Source organism: Nyctereutes procyonoides, unplaced genomic scaffold (genome assembly GCF_905146905.1).
Source record: "Nyctereutes procyonoides isolate TBG_1078 unplaced genomic scaffold, NYPRO_anot_genome, whole genome shotgun sequence".
Lineage (NCBI taxonomy): Eukaryota > Metazoa > Chordata > Mammalia > Carnivora > Canidae > Nyctereutes > Nyctereutes procyonoides.
Window position 1 is genome coordinate 37890819 of NW_026575048.1, and position 15042 is coordinate 37905860.

General features: G+C 50.5%; 1 protein-coding gene across 1 annotated transcript; it reads left to right on the plus strand.

Annotated features, from left to right (window-relative positions):
• Positions 1-1867: 1867 nt before the first annotated feature.
• Positions 1868-7745, plus strand: FOXI3 (forkhead box I3). Its single transcript, XM_055327369.1, has 2 exons — positions 1868-2543; positions 5236-7745. The coding sequence occupies exons 1-2, from the start codon at positions 1895-1897 to the stop codon at positions 5865-5867; spliced, it is 1281 nt and encodes a 426-aa protein (XP_055183344.1). The 5' UTR covers positions 1868-1894; the 3' UTR covers positions 5868-7745.
• Positions 7746-15042: the final 7297 nt, after the last annotated feature.

A 15042-nucleotide genomic window follows, 5' to 3' on the forward strand; every position in this document is an offset into this window, starting at 1 on the left:
TTAAGAACAAACGTGAAATTGGAGGCACTATAACTTATTTAAAAATTGCTTTCAAATGTCCTGGGTTATAGTTGTCAACTTTATTAACATCCCAAGAGAAGTAACAACAACTTTGTTTGAGACTGGGAACGATAGAAAAAAAAAACAAAACAAAACCCAAAACTCACAACACTGCGCTTATTTACATTAAGAAAAATTCACATCCTTAAATCAAAATACGGTTAAGCAAACACTAATCCATTCTACAGCATTTGCCAAGGGATTGAAAGAAACAGTGCTCTAAATTTTGAGGTGAGAATAATTCTTTTCCGGTTCCAGAAAACATGAGAAAAATAGTTGCATTTTTAACTGCGGTTTGCATTTTAGGTACCACGATTTACTAGTTAAGTATCTCTGGATGTCACTTTTTAAGTTATAACAGAAGACGACGGCTTTCTGCAAAGCACAAAACTAACTTTATATCATGAAAATCAATGCGGAGTGCAGGGGAGTGGACTGCTGAATTATTAAATATTCTGAACTTCCGTCTACAATTGGCAAACAGAAAAGCGCTCTCCTCCCTCCCCTCTCCCGTAAGTGACAAACTCAGACTTGTCACCTATTAAGAACAGTATTTAGGAATAATTTTCATTGTAAAAGAAACAAATTTTCTTTTTGTTGGGAGCGAACAAATAATGATAGTGGGGCACGTGGGGTCGCCACAGTATTTTACTTGTTTCGCTTGTCCCCCCCCCCCCCCCCCCCCCCGGCAGGAACCGCATTTCAAAATTTACAGAAGTGGAAAGCAAGCCCTACGCCGTAATTCGTTGAGACCATTTTTGTAAATGAGCGCTTCTGGCACAGTTTAAATTACAGTTGGCTTTAAAATGCTAATTCCGAACCCACTTATTTAAATGTCTCTGAAAACACACACCCTTCTGTTTTTGAAGAAAACAAATCACACCGAAGGACTGCGCAAACCGGACTTAACGTTGAACAAATACTTCCCGAATGTGAACCAACACACAGTTACGCGTTTAGAGACTCGCTTTGAAAATAAAAAAAAAAAAAAAGAAAGAAAGAAAGAAACGACTTCGGTCCCTCCCATCACAGAAGCCCCCAGCAGAAGGGGACCCTCCAAGGATGCCCGTTAGTAAGATCTACCGTGTACCCCCAAGAGATGTTCGCCTCGTCTAGTGCTTTCGGCCCGAAGCCGAACAGGTGAGACCGGCCGCGAATCCAGTAGCTGCAACCACACAAGGTGCAGAAGGTAGAAACCCCCGGGGCGGGGGGGGGGGGAGCTCATCTCGGGGGCTTCTTAGAAAACAGTCGTACTGTTCGGGTTATCTTGTCTCGGTCGCAAAATTCGTTGTTTTATTTCGTTCTTGGGCTTTGAGCGCTTCGGCTGGGGATGAGGTGCTTGTCGCCTTCACCCGGGAGGCGCCGCCGGCCTGCGCCGGGCTCCCCGCTCCGCACTCCCGAGCCCCCGGGCCCCCGGGCTCCCGGGCTCCCCCGCTCCAGCGCCCGCCGAGGAGGGGCTCCGGGGCGGGGCGGGGGCGCGCTCCGCGGGGCTGCGCGGACAGGTGGGGTGGGGCGGGGCGGGGCGGGGCGGGGCGGGGCGGGGCGGGGGCGTGGAGAGCCGTGGAGAGCCCGGGCCCGCGGGGCCGCCGCCCAGCCCCGGGCCGGCCGGGAGGAGCCGCGCCGCCGACGGTTATAAGAAGCCGGCTCGCAGGCGTCCCGCGCGCCTCCGCCGAGCCCCCCGCCCGAGCACCGGTCGCCGAGGCGGGGCCGCGGGTGGGCCCCCAAAGGGATGCTCTCGCCCGAGCGGCGAGACCAGCCTCGCTCGCCGCTCGCCGCCGCCGCGCCGCACCCGCCGCGCCCGCCGCGCCCGCCGCGCCCGCCGCCGGCCGCCGACATGGCCCTGTACTGCGGCGATAACTTCGGCGTGTACTCGCAGCCCGGCCTGCCCCCGCCCGCCGCCGCCGCCGCCGCCGCCCCGGGCGCCCCCCCGGCCTCCAGGGCGCCCTACGGGCTGGCCGACTACGCCGCGCCGCCCGCCGCCACCGCCAACCCCTACCTGTGGCTCAACGGGCCGGGCGTGGGCGTGGGCGGCCCGCCCGCCGCCGCCGCCGCCGCCGCGTACCTGGGCGCCCCGCCGCCGCCGCCGCCGCCGCCCCCCGGGGGCGCGGCCGGGCCCTTCCTGCAGCCGCCGCCCGCCGCCGGCACCTTCGGCTGCGCGCAGCGGCCCTTCGCGCCGCCCGCGCCCGCCGCGCCCGCCTCGCCCGCGGGGCCCGCCGCGCCCGGGGAGCTGGGCTGGCTGTCGATGGCCAGCCGCGAGGACCTGATGAAGATGGTGCGGCCGCCCTACTCGTACTCGGCGCTCATCGCCATGGCCATCCAGAGCGCGCCCGAGCGCAAGCTCACGCTCAGCCACATCTACCAGTTCGTGGCCGACAGCTTCCCCTTCTACCAGCGCAGCAAGGCCGGCTGGCAGAACTCCATCCGCCACAACCTGTCGCTCAACGACTGCTTCAAGAAGGTGCCCCGCGACGAGGACGACCCAGGTGAGGGCGCCGGGCGGGTGCTTCCCGGCCGGGGGCCGGGGGCCGGGGGCGGCCACAGCGCCCGGACGCCGGGCCCGGGGTGGCCGGGGCGAGGGCGAGCCCGAGGACAAAGGGATCCTCGGAGCGGGGCCGTGCTGAGGGTGGAGCTCGCCCCTTACACCCACAGACCCCCCCACCCACCCCCGGGCGTGAGCGTCCCGCGCTGATGGTAGGGAGGTGTTAGTGGGTCAGGAGTAAGAACGCGCGTGGGCTCCCAGATAAGGGGCGGCTCTGAAGGGATTCCGGTGAGCTGAGAATCGCATCGCATTTCACGCCAGAGGCGGAGAGAGGCCGAGCAGCTGCAGCCGTGCAGGCGCTGGCCCCGGTGCACTTCTTCCCGCAGCCGCCTCCCAAAGCCCGCCCGTGCCCTCCGTGCAACAGGTGCCCACCTTGAGAGAGCCTTGAGAGCAGGGAGTGACACCGGCCTCGTGAGACCCCTCCAGGGGAACCCGAGAGCTTTAGCTGGGTCCCGCAAATCGTGATTTTTTGGTGCCTTGACTGTTTAGAATGTAAAAACTCCAGCTTGCGGAGTTCTGATCCAAGCCCGCAGGTGAGGAGGGCTGGGTTACAGCGCAGTATTGTGAGTGGTTTTCCTCCCCTGAGAAGCGCGAGCGGCCGGGGGAGGGGGGGAGGGGGCTCAAAAAGGAGAGAGACAAGATTCTACTAGAGGTTTTCAAAAGGAGCTAGCGACCGGGGTGGTAGGGACAGCGGTGTGATGGGGGAAAGGGAAATGAAAGGTTTCAGTTGCACACTACAGAGATATCCAGGATTTTGTGTAAATGCTCCGAATGTTCCGCCCCTGGCCGAGGGTGGTGCTTTCCAAAAGAATGACAATGTAAATCACGTGGGAGACTAAGTTTTCTAGTAGCCACATTTAAAAAAAGTAAAAAGAAACTGATGAAATTGCTTTTGATATTTTTTAAGTAACCCCAAATATTGTTCCAATACATAGCAAATATAAAAATCATTACTGAGATACTTTACTCTTTTTTTTTGGGGGGGGGTATTAAGTCTTCAGAATCCTACGTGTGAGTCCACATTTTGGGCTACCCACTTTTCAAGTGCCCAACAGGCATGTGTGGCAAGTGGTTACTGTGTTGGACAGGGCATACAGTTCTAGAAGATGCAGTTTCCCCATTTGCTAAATCACCTGAGATTATCATGTTAATTGTCATATGTATTCTTTTGGACTTTCTAAAAAGTTGGTATCTTTAGTTAGTATCATGTCAAAGCATTTGGTACTAAGGGGCACAATATAATTGTTCTTATAGGTGCAAGTACTATCGTTTTTTTTTTTTTAAAGATTTGTTTATTTATTCATGAGAGACAAGAGAGGGACAGAGACACAGGCAGAGGGAGAAGCAGACTCCTCCTAGAGAGCCCGATGCGGGACTCGGTCCTGGATCCCAGGATCACGCCCTGAGCCCAAGGCACTCAACCGCTGAGCCACCCAGGTGTCCCTAAGTACTATCATTTAGATGGTAGTTGTAAGAATAAGATTTTTTTCTGCAACTATCTGCAAAAGATGTGTTAATGAAGATAATGGGTTTGGAGGAATGTGTGTTAGTTTGTGTAGGCAACCTAACACAGTGGTTAGGTTCGAATACTGAATCTAGAGCCAGCCTACTTAAATCCTGGCTTGACCATTGCTAACTGGGAGTACTGCAGGTTACTAGCCAATCTGCCCTCAGTTTTCCTGCCTGAAAAATGAAGGCACTAATAACTGCCTGTCTCCACGGAGCTGTAGGAGCAACTGAAGTCATCGTCCCTATAAAGCACTCTACATGGTATAAGGGTTTACCAGTGCTTCCACACGCCAAAGATTCTATTTACTGGAAGTGAGAAAAGCTATTGAGAGAAAAATCCTCCAAGATCATAGATCTTTTTTACTTTAATTGTGCTAAATAGTGAGGGAAATTTTTTAAGACTGGCTGCAGACATTAAATGACGCTCTGATTTGAAATCTGCTGGTAGAGGAAAAGCAGGCAAGAGATGCAAGGCCTCTCCTGCTCAAGGTGAGGAAGGGATGGAGACTCCAGGATCTTCCTGCCCCCTAAACAATGTTTTATCCAAGGTATTGCTAAAACAGTTGGCCCATCGGTAACTTTTGTAATTTTTGTGTCGCAAGACAAGTGATTGGGTATTTGAGGTTGCCTTTTCCAGTGGAGTGCTGGTTTTGTTTTCATTTTTTAGGGGCAAATATTGTGCCCTTTCAACAAATAATAACAGATAGTGATTTTTCAGTTTACTGTGTGCCAGCTACTGTTGGGAGACACCATTTAACCCTCGCAATCAGTCTATGAAATGGGTATTATTCTTGAGCCTACTTCGATAAAGAAATGTAGGCTCACATTTAAGCAGCACCAGGATTTTGCAAGGACATGCAATACAGATCCGGAGGGGGAAGGGGTGTTTTGGGCCTAGAATCAGGTCTTAAAATTCAGGTAGCAGACACTGCCAGTTGTTCCAGATTTCTCCTTGAAGGTGAAGAAGAAAATCTCCCCACAAGGATAAATTTAAACAGTAGAGTGGGTGGACCATCTTTGTCCGCATTTAAATGGGAGAGTCTGTGCTCCTCCTTCCAGAACTGAAGCCGAGTACATGGGCATGCACTAGGTCACTCTCTAACTTGTTTCTTTTCTCCTCTCGATAGGGAAGGGGAATTACTGGACCCTGGATCCAAACTGTGAGAAAATGTTTGACAATGGGAACTTCCGTCGGAAGCGAAAGCGCCGCTCGGAGGCCAGCAGCGCCTCCACCTCCACGGTGGCTGCAGGGACCACCAAGTCAGAAGAGGGGCTTTCCTCAGGACTGGGGTCTGGAGTGGGCGGGAAGCCCGAAGGAGACAGCCCCTCGGCTTTGCTAAGGCCGCCCCAGTCCCCAGAGCCTCCCGAGGGCACCAAAAGTACTGCCTCCTCCCCAGGAGGATCCCTGCTCTCCTCTGCCCCTTGCCTCAACACCTTCTTCAGCAGCCTGAGCACCCTGAGTGTCAGCAGCAGCGGAGGCGCCCAGCGGGCCGGCCCGGGCAGCCGCCACCTAGGGATCCAGGGCGCCCCGTTGTCCTCCAGCGGCGCCTTCCCAGCCAGCTGCATCTCCTCCGAAGCCCCGCCGGACACCTTGCAGCTCAGTAACGGTGCCAGCAGCGGCAGCGGCCAGAGGTCCTCCTACTACAGCCCCTTCCCTGCCAGCACCAGTGGGGGTCAGAGCAGCCCCTTCGGCAGCCCCTTCTACAACTTCAGCATGGTCAACAGCCTCATCTACCCCCGGGAGGGCTCTGAGGTCTAGGACAACCGGCCCTCCGACTTGAATATGCACACCTGAGCTCTTGTGAAATGCGGATTGCCGAGGCAGTAGGTTGGGGTAGGAAGTGTGGGATACTGCATTCCTCCGCAGTCCCCGGGAGTGGTAGCTGCTGACTCTTCCTCCAGCCCGGCAAGCTTTTCCAGGTTTCTCTGGATGAGGGCCTTCGTGGAGAGAAAACCGCCTCAACTCTGTTTGGGACAGTACCTGTGAGCCCCGCGAGGGCAGGGACCATGTCTGTTTTGTTCATCACTGTATAGCAGGGTTATGAGCACAGATATGTCCAAGGGCCAGCTAGAACACAAAAGGATGAAGTTTACTGGGTAGGAAAAGGTAGCAGTTGGCAACTGAAGCAGGTAGGGAGTGAGTCGAGACTGACCAGCTAAAGGCTGCTGTGTGGGCGGTTATTTCCTGCCTGGCAGCATCCTGATTTTTCTAGAAGTCACATAATCTGGATTCTTCTAGGAAACCTCCATTTGCATTATTTGCCACTAATTAAAGTTTTATTAAAATCCTGCACTAGGACATCCCACAAATCCTCTGAGCTATATCCAGCTCACGCATCGCCTCTACCTAGGCTCTGCGTCTGGACCGTGGTAGATCCTAATAGCGACAAAACTGCCCAAGCGAGCCCTTGCTGCCGAGCACTGTTCCCCATGCTCAGAAGCATATTAGATCATTTAACCCTCACAACAACCTTGGGAGATAAGTATGATTACTACTCACTTGTGAGGGTTGTGTGACTCCAAGATGGTAACTCCCCCAAGGTGGTCACGCAGATAGTTGCAGAGCCAGGATCTGGTCCAGGCACTCTGGCTCCAGGGCTGGTGCTGGAAGGTTTGTTCTAGTTCTGAAAAACAAAGGTGCCATTATCCATTAGCATATTGGGGATAAGAGTGAACTCGTATCTCATTTAACCAAAGATTCTGGTTGAAATTAGTATCACTTGAGACGTTGCCCTGAGCAGCAAAGACAGACCTCACCCCTGCCTTCTGACGCTATATGCTTGAGGTTGGGGGAGGGGGGGCGACCATGGTCCTAGTTAACTTAATATCCCAGGCCTTTTAGCATGTGTCCTAATTTTTCCATTTTTAAGCAAGATATTAGAATTTATTAAAAATAGTTTTTAAGTGGAATTTTTATGGCTTCCTAATAAACCATTTGTTAAAATTTTTTAATATAATTTATTTTTAGCACTCCCTTTTACTTCTCAAGAGGTATCTTCATTTGAATAGTGTTTGTGGTCACCCTCCCAGTGCCCAGCCTAGTGTCTCTGGTCCATGGCAGATACTCAGCCACTGTTTGAACTTATCTAAGAGGTGCTAATTGAAACAGATAAGTGTGGATTTTATTGGAACAGCTGCCATTAAGATGAAGATAATGTCCTGAATTGCCTCTACCATGTTGTTGGGTCTTTGACAGGAACATTGCTGGTTTGGGGATTTAATTTTTTTAGAAAAAGGAACACAAGTACATTGTAAGAAAATTTTAACCTCTCCCTGTGTATTATTTTTTGAGACTCACAGCATTACTCTTAAATTTTTATTTTGAAGTATACAGAAAATTATTTTTAAACAGTTTATTGAGGTATACGTAACATCACCATTACTTTTTAAAATATTACGGAGAAAGACAGCCAAAGAGACTACCTACCCCTAGATTGTATGTACAGAAGCCAGTTTCTATGGATATTTTTCTATGTGAAAAATCCTATGGACTTTGATGAATATTGTTTCTAACGCAGTTCTATATTTGTAAATTAATTTATAATGTAAACTGGGACAAAAAAAATTTTTTGCCAAGAAAGTACACTGCATGCTGAGAATTACATGAAATAAACTCTTAAGTGGGATGATTTCTGGCCACTTTTAGGCATTTCTGTTTTTAGCTTCTTTCTCCTAAAGGAATAGAGATGTAAGGGGCCTGACACTGAAGCTACCATGGGGGGACTTTGATGAGAGTGAAAGCAAATGGTTTTTCCTGGATTTGTCACACCTGCCCACATCTGAAAGGCTGGAACCAAACAGTTACTCTTTGGGGATGGTCTATAGGCCTATGAACATTTTAATGATTTTTAGCAGTTACAGTTCTTAGATCAAACTAAGTGCACCAGACAGTTTCTGTTCCAGAACAAAATGGTGCTGGAAGGTCTCACCAGCTGGCAGTATTTCTCAGGTGCAGTAGCCCTCACAGGGGCCACAAGCAACCCATTACTACCAAGGAAATAAACTATTTAACTGAGCTTCTAGAAAAAAAACTGAAAATTGAGGTTTCTAGGCTAGGGTTCCCCAGCCTCAGCATGTGATATTTGAGGCTGGGTAATATTTAGCATCCCTGGTCTCTCCCTGTTAGATCCTAGAAGCACCCCCTATCCTGGCCCTGGCCACATGGGACAACCAAAGGTTATCTCCAGACATTGGCAAATGTCCTTGGATGGGGTGGGGTGGGGTGGGGCAAAATTCCCCCCCGATTGAGAACCACTGATCTAGACTGACTCATAATTTGCCAATGAAACCTGTTCCCTCATTCCCCCACACTAAGTCCCAAGTGCCAGGGCAGCTGTTGAGCCCTGATGGACTTGGTCCCTGGGTTTCTGGTATGGGACAGTTTGTCATATGAGAGGCCTTTTCTCAAGAAAATCCGTCATGAGCAGGAGTAGCCTGGCCAATGAGGCATTTCTCAGAACCAAGATCCACTAGTTTGCCCTATCACATTGGAGGTAGATTCCTTCAATATTTTAGTTGCTAATTATATATTCTTACGGTACCTTTTTTCTTGGCATCTGTTTCTATTGAGATTGAGGCTGGAATAACTTTGACCAATAATAAACTACCTGGGTTTTTTTTTGGGGGGGGTGGGTTTTTTTGGCATGGTGGTGCAAAGGGGTGGGGGAGTGTAGGCAGACATGAGGATTTCCTGGAAAGAAAGACATGTAAAAAGAACATGAGTGACATGTGTTTGGAAGTATCTAGATCTGAGTGGTTGGTACGAGATGCCAGAACAAGGACATTTATGAGAGAAAGGCGAAGAGGAGAATCTTCAATCTCCTGCTGAACAACTGCAAAGGGCAGCAGGTTGGCTCAGTCTCCACTCCCAGGACTGAAGAAGCAATGCCATGAGGAAGTCTCCCATCAGGGAACTGCCTCCTGCTGGGCATGGGATGGAGACAGAGGGGCAACGAAGCTTGCCTGTGTCTGTGATGTTTCCAGGTCAAAGTCTGCAACCAGCCCTCCAACTGGCACCAATTTCCTGCATCTGTGACACTTTCTGCCTGGGAACCAGGTCAGAAATTCTGGATCTGAGCTAGATTTCACTTTCCGTTGTTCGGGACAGGGCAGAGGGAAAAATGTGCTCCCGTGGCATGTAGATGAGTGCTCTTCATTCTCTAGAGGGGCTGGGGGCCAGGGGCTCATGAGGAGTTGCAGCCTACGCCGAGGCCATTTATAACATGTATAACATGTTATAACATTTATAACATGTATAACAAAGTGACTGCCTTCCAAGCCTTTGGGAATCTATTGTACCTTCCAGAATAAGATAGGGGCAAAGAAGAGTTTTTAAAACTAATAAACCAGATCCAGGTTTCCATTTTTGGTACTTTGAGAACCTTTATCCCATTTTCTTTTTTTAAAAAAATTAGGCTCCACACTCCGTGTGGAGCCCAAGGCGGCACTTGAACTCAGGACCCTGAGATCAACACCTGAGCTGAGATCAAGAGCTGGACGCTTAACCAACTGAACTACCCAGGTGCCCCCCCTTTTATCCCATTCTTCAATTTACTAGGAAAGGGGGCACCCGGACTTCAAGAACTGTGTGCCTTTGCACCCCAACTTCTCCAGCTCCTCAGGGTGCTGTCCAGTCCCAGGGCAAACTGGGTCAAGCTCTGGCCCTGAGAAATGTCACTGAAACCCTGCTTCTCTTCCTCCCTGCAACTGCCCAGAACTTGGAAAGAGGCTAAGTGTGCAGCATCTAACTGGTTTTTGTTTTCTTTAGCTGCTGTAGTAGCGAAACCTCAAGATTTTTAAATTTTATTTATTTATGAAGAGACACAGAGAGAGGCAGAGACGTAGGCAGAGGGAGAAGCAGGCTCCCTGTGGGGAGCCCGATGTGGGAGTTGATCCCAAGGCTCCGGGATCACGGCCTGAGCCAAAGGCAGGTGCTCAACCACTGAGCCACCCAGGTGCCCCTCAACCTCGAGGTTTTTAATGAAGAAGGAACTGCCAGTGGTTTACCTGAGGCAGGGATTTGCCGGTTTCTGGGGGCCAAGAACCGGTCACCACCGAGGCCTTGCCTTTTGTCATGGAAAGCAGTCAGCTGGGGCGCAGAGCTGGGTGGTGGACACCGCTGCAGAAGAAAGGAATTTCCTGTCAGATTTGAAAACAAACAAAAAAAAAGGTCAAAAAGACCAGCTACCTACCAAATTCCTCCAGGCTTTTTTATTCAAGATGTCAGGAGATCCCACCAAAACCCCGGGAGGCCTAGAGAGCGGGCCTTTATTATTTTTAAAAAAGGCAAACATTACAATAATAATAACTCACTAGGTGCCGGTCATTGTCCTAAAATATATGCAGATATATATTAAATATAAAATACCAATATACAACATATACACAACAACTCTATGAAATAGGCACTGTTGTTTTGTTGGTTTATTTTTTAGTTAACTCTATCCCACATGTGGGGCTTGAACTCACGATCCCGAGATCAAAAATCACATGCTCTCCCGAATGAGTCAGCCAGGTGCCCCAAGTGGATGCTGTCATTTTTCATTTCACCAATGAGAGTATTGAGGCACGCAGTTGTATAACTGGGCCATGGTCAAAAGTCTAAGTGACTGCTGCAGTTAAGTGGTGGAACTGAGATTCAAAATCCAGTCATCAGGAGTCAGAACCTACCTGCCCTTATATTACTCTCCATTTTGAAGGTGAGAAGGGACAGGCACAGAGAGGTGAAGTGACTGGCCCAAGGCCACACTTGTGGCTTGCAGATTGGGGGGCTTAGAAGCCAGGCTCCTGCCCTCCTCAGTGATGTTCCCTTGAGGGGTTTCCTTAGTATGCTCCCTGAGGTTGATTTTCGCATCTGGGGTTTCCTTTTCCCAGACACAGGATGGTAAGCAGTGGGAAGGAAAGCTGCTTTTCCTTGACCTGTCTTCCTTTGCAGGATCCGCCAGCAGCCAGGTCAGACGCCTGGATCTGGGGCCCTGAAGCTGCGGAGGAAAGCCAGATGTTGGAGACGCTGGTTTGGAACCTTGGACTCGGCAAATCCCTTTGGGTACCAGGCCCTGTGCTGGGCACTGCTGATACTAAGATGACTCACACCCACGCAGACCGTTAGCAAGCATGTCAGATGGAGGGCTAGCACCGGTGTGCACAGGGTCGGCCTGCATGCTCCCACCTGGCTGCCAGCCTCCGGTGAGGGAGATGGTGTGGATTAGCCTTCTGGAAGAGCAGCAGCCAGTTCCCCCAGTCCCGCCTGAGAGTCTGTAGCGCTCGTGCACTCCTTCCCCGTTCTGAGGCTTATGCTAGAAGATGAGGACCAGGCTGTTATTCAAAACGGAGGTGCTTCAGAAGGAACTATGGCCTAGAGGCCCCCTCTTTACGTAGGGCCACAGGCCTGGGGGCCTGGCTGGAGGGAGCTCTCTCCCAGTGAGTGGCAAGTCACCAGCTGTCAGCCCCAACCCCCGGGGAGGGAGGAGGAGAGGGCAGGAGAGGGCTTCTCCGCCTGCACTTCAAAGGAGGCCTTAGACTACCAGTGTGGTGGGGTTTTTATCTCCCCAGTTTACCTTCCTGGAATGCAGTAAGCAAAGCACAGCCTCAGGGATCCTCCCGCTCCACGCTGGGACCAGGAAGGGGGGCGTTTCCAGGCAAGAGGATCGCCTTCCCTTCTCATCTCCGAGGATGATGCCAAGGGGCCCCATTCCCCCATTCCCTAACTGGCCACCGCCAACTCTCCGCACCTGGGCCAGCCCACAGGCGCTGTGACTGTGGCCAGACACACAAACGCCCAGCGCCTCAATCTTCTCGGCAAAACGGACAAAAGCTTCCCAGGGCTGCTGAGAGAGCTAACCTATCTACTGGTATTGCACCTGTGTGCTTGCCCCACGGGCGCCTCGAGAGGGGCCTTAGCATCCACTCCCAGAGCCTCCCCTTGTCTCTGCTCAGAAAGTCTGATGGCAGTATCATCCACTTGTTTGCCCAGCAGCCTTGGAGGGCGAATATTATTAGTTAGCTTCATGTTCCAGAAAGGTAAAAACAGTACGAAGCCTGGCAAGCAGCCGGCCGCCGGGAGCTGAGGACATCTCGCAGGGAAGGGAAAAGCAGGTCTCATGGACTCCAGTCTGTGGGTCAGTCAGTGCATAAATGTACTGAATGCCAACCAATTCTTCTGCTTCCTCGGTGTGCCTCACAGCCCACATCCAAACCGGGAACAAGAAGTGCTGGCTCTCACAATTCTTTCCGGGGCACATGGGTGGCTCAGTAGGTTAAGGGTCTGCCTTGGGCTCAGGTCATGATCCTGGGGTCCTGGGATCCAGCAGGGAGCCTGCTTCTCCCTCTTCCTCTGCCTGCCACTCCCCCCGCTTATGTTTTCTCTCTCTCTCTCTGTTAAATAAATAAAATCTTAAAAAAAAAAAAAAAAAAAAGAATGTGGGCAGCCCAGGTGGCTCAGTGGTTTAGCACTGCCTTCAGTCCAGAGCCTGATCCTGGGAACCCAGGATCAAGTCCCACGTTGGGCTCCCTGCATGGAGCCTGCTTCTCCCTCTGCCACTCTCTCTCTGTGTGTGTTTCTCATGAATAAATAAATTTTAAAAATCTAAAAAAAAAAAAAAAAGTTAAAAAACTGCTTTCTAGGCTATGACCTCACAGCAGTTTACCTGCAATCCCAGGACCCTAGGATCACAACCTGAGCCAAAGGCAGATGCTCAACCACTGAGCAACCCAGGTGACCCTGAAATGATTGTCTTATTGATCTTGTGAGAAAAGCACATCATGGGATGCCTGGGTGGCTCAGTGGTATCCTAGAGTGCCAGGACTGTCCCAGGGTTGAGTCCCACATCAAGCTCCCTGCAGGGAGCCTGCTTCTCTCTCTGCCTGTGTCTCTGCCTCTCTCTGTATGTTTCTCATGAATAAATAAATAAAATCTTAAAAAAAAAGTAATCGTTCCTCCTTCCCATTTGGGGAAACCAAGGCATAGAGCATCTACTCTCCTAAGACTTAAGATATACCTGACTTGCTGACCGTGGCATCACACAGCACATAAAAAGGAAAAAGTTGTCTTTCTCCTTCAGTTTTACATGGGCAGAACCCCAAGAATTTTTGCTATGTTCAGCCTGGATTTAGAGCCCAGCCATCTCCACTTCCCCACAAATCACTCACCCCTCCCTGTGTTCCTACCTCCCCTGCCTTCTCCTGGAAACGAGTCTCAACCAAACACCTGCAGTCTTTGATCAGAAGGCATCAGCTGGCCCCAGCTCTCCTTTCAGCCAGCAGACTTTCAAGTTCTCCCCTTTAGTAGGTTTGGGAAAGGGGAAAACACCCGTAGCCACTGTCACCTTGCATACCTCCTTGTAGACTAGTGGTAAAAGCCAAAGAATTGCTACTTCAGCAAAGACTTTATAGAAACTTCCTTCAATGGGATTAACTGCAATGACTGCCACAACACAACAGTAATGTCTACCACAGAACCCCAGTAACTTCCCCTGCTCAGGATATGTGCCCATGTCCTGCTGTATCTATTTCTTGGGTCAGAAACTATTTATTGAGAACATATGTTACTACCCTTATAGGATTATTGCCATTGATGAAGTCATAGCGTGGTCGGCACTTGTGTGGCATATAAACCTCCTTTCCAGCATCTTATGTGCTGAGTTTCCTCCAGAGGTCAGCATCATAGTTCATTCTGATGCTTCCGTATTTAGTGCCCCTTCCTCTGCTCAGCGATTTTTACTAACCGCTTCCTGTACCTCCTGGGAGACATGGCTGAAGTCAAGGTCCCTGTAAGGGTGGCACCTACATTCTAGTGGAGGAGAATAACCAAAGAAGGGAGAATCGTGGGGTGACAAGTGCCTTGATCAGAGAAGTGTGAGGTGCTCTGGGAATCTCTGGGAGAGGCCCTGACCCTGACCTGAGTAGGAGTTGCTGAGATGAAGAGAACAGAGAGGGAGGAAACAGGTGTCAGGAGTGTAGAAGCAGAGTGGGCACCTGGCAGTGAGAGGTCATGACTCCCATAGGGAACTGAGAGAAGCTGCACTTGGAGGCAAGGAGTTACTCAGTAGCTTCAGACAGGAAGGGCAGTGGAGGAGGTACAAGATGAATCTATCGTCTGATAAAGCCCATCCATAGAATAAAATTGGGCAGAACAGATAGGAATGAATCAAATTTCATTTTAAGAATGATGTTTGTAGGGGTACCTGGGTGGCTCAGCCAGTTGAGTGTCTGCCTCCCGCTCATGATCTCAAGATCCTGGGATACAGCCCCACGTTGGACCCCCTTGCTCAACAGGGAGTCTGCTTTTCCTTCTCCCTCTGCCTCTTCCCCCCTGCTCATGTTCTGTCTCTAGATAAAGAAAAATAAGATTTCATCTATTTATTTGAGAGAGAGTCAGAGAAAGAGAGAGTTAAAAAAAAAAAAAGAATGATGTTTGTATTTCAAGTAGAGTTCTTTTGGAGAATCCCCTGGAAGGACAAGATCTCCTAAGAGAGACCCTTCTAGATGCTACTGTAGAGAAACAAGCAAGAGGTGATGGGAATGTGAAGTAGGGCAGGGAGTACAGGGAAGAAAACAGTGGGAGGTCTCAGAGACATTTAGGAAATAGAAGGGGAGGCTTTGTGATTTCCTGAGAGTGGTGGTTGAGGGAGAAGGAAGACTCCAAGATGACTGTTGGGGTTTTGCCTGAAGTGATGGGGTGAGGGGTTCACCAGATTAGGATATTCCAGAAGAGGAGGGACTGAGTGTGTGTCACCCAAGAGGAACTTTCTAGCAGAAACTGGAACTCTTACATTGAGTTTAGGGGGCAGGGCCAAGTTGGCTATGAAAATCCGGGAGGAGTCAGAATGTGGGTGAAAGATTTAATTTAATCATTTAATAAACACTTAACAGCTACTTTGTGTCAGACCCCATGCTCTGGGCTGGAGACACAATGGTAAGAATAGCCACATATTTGA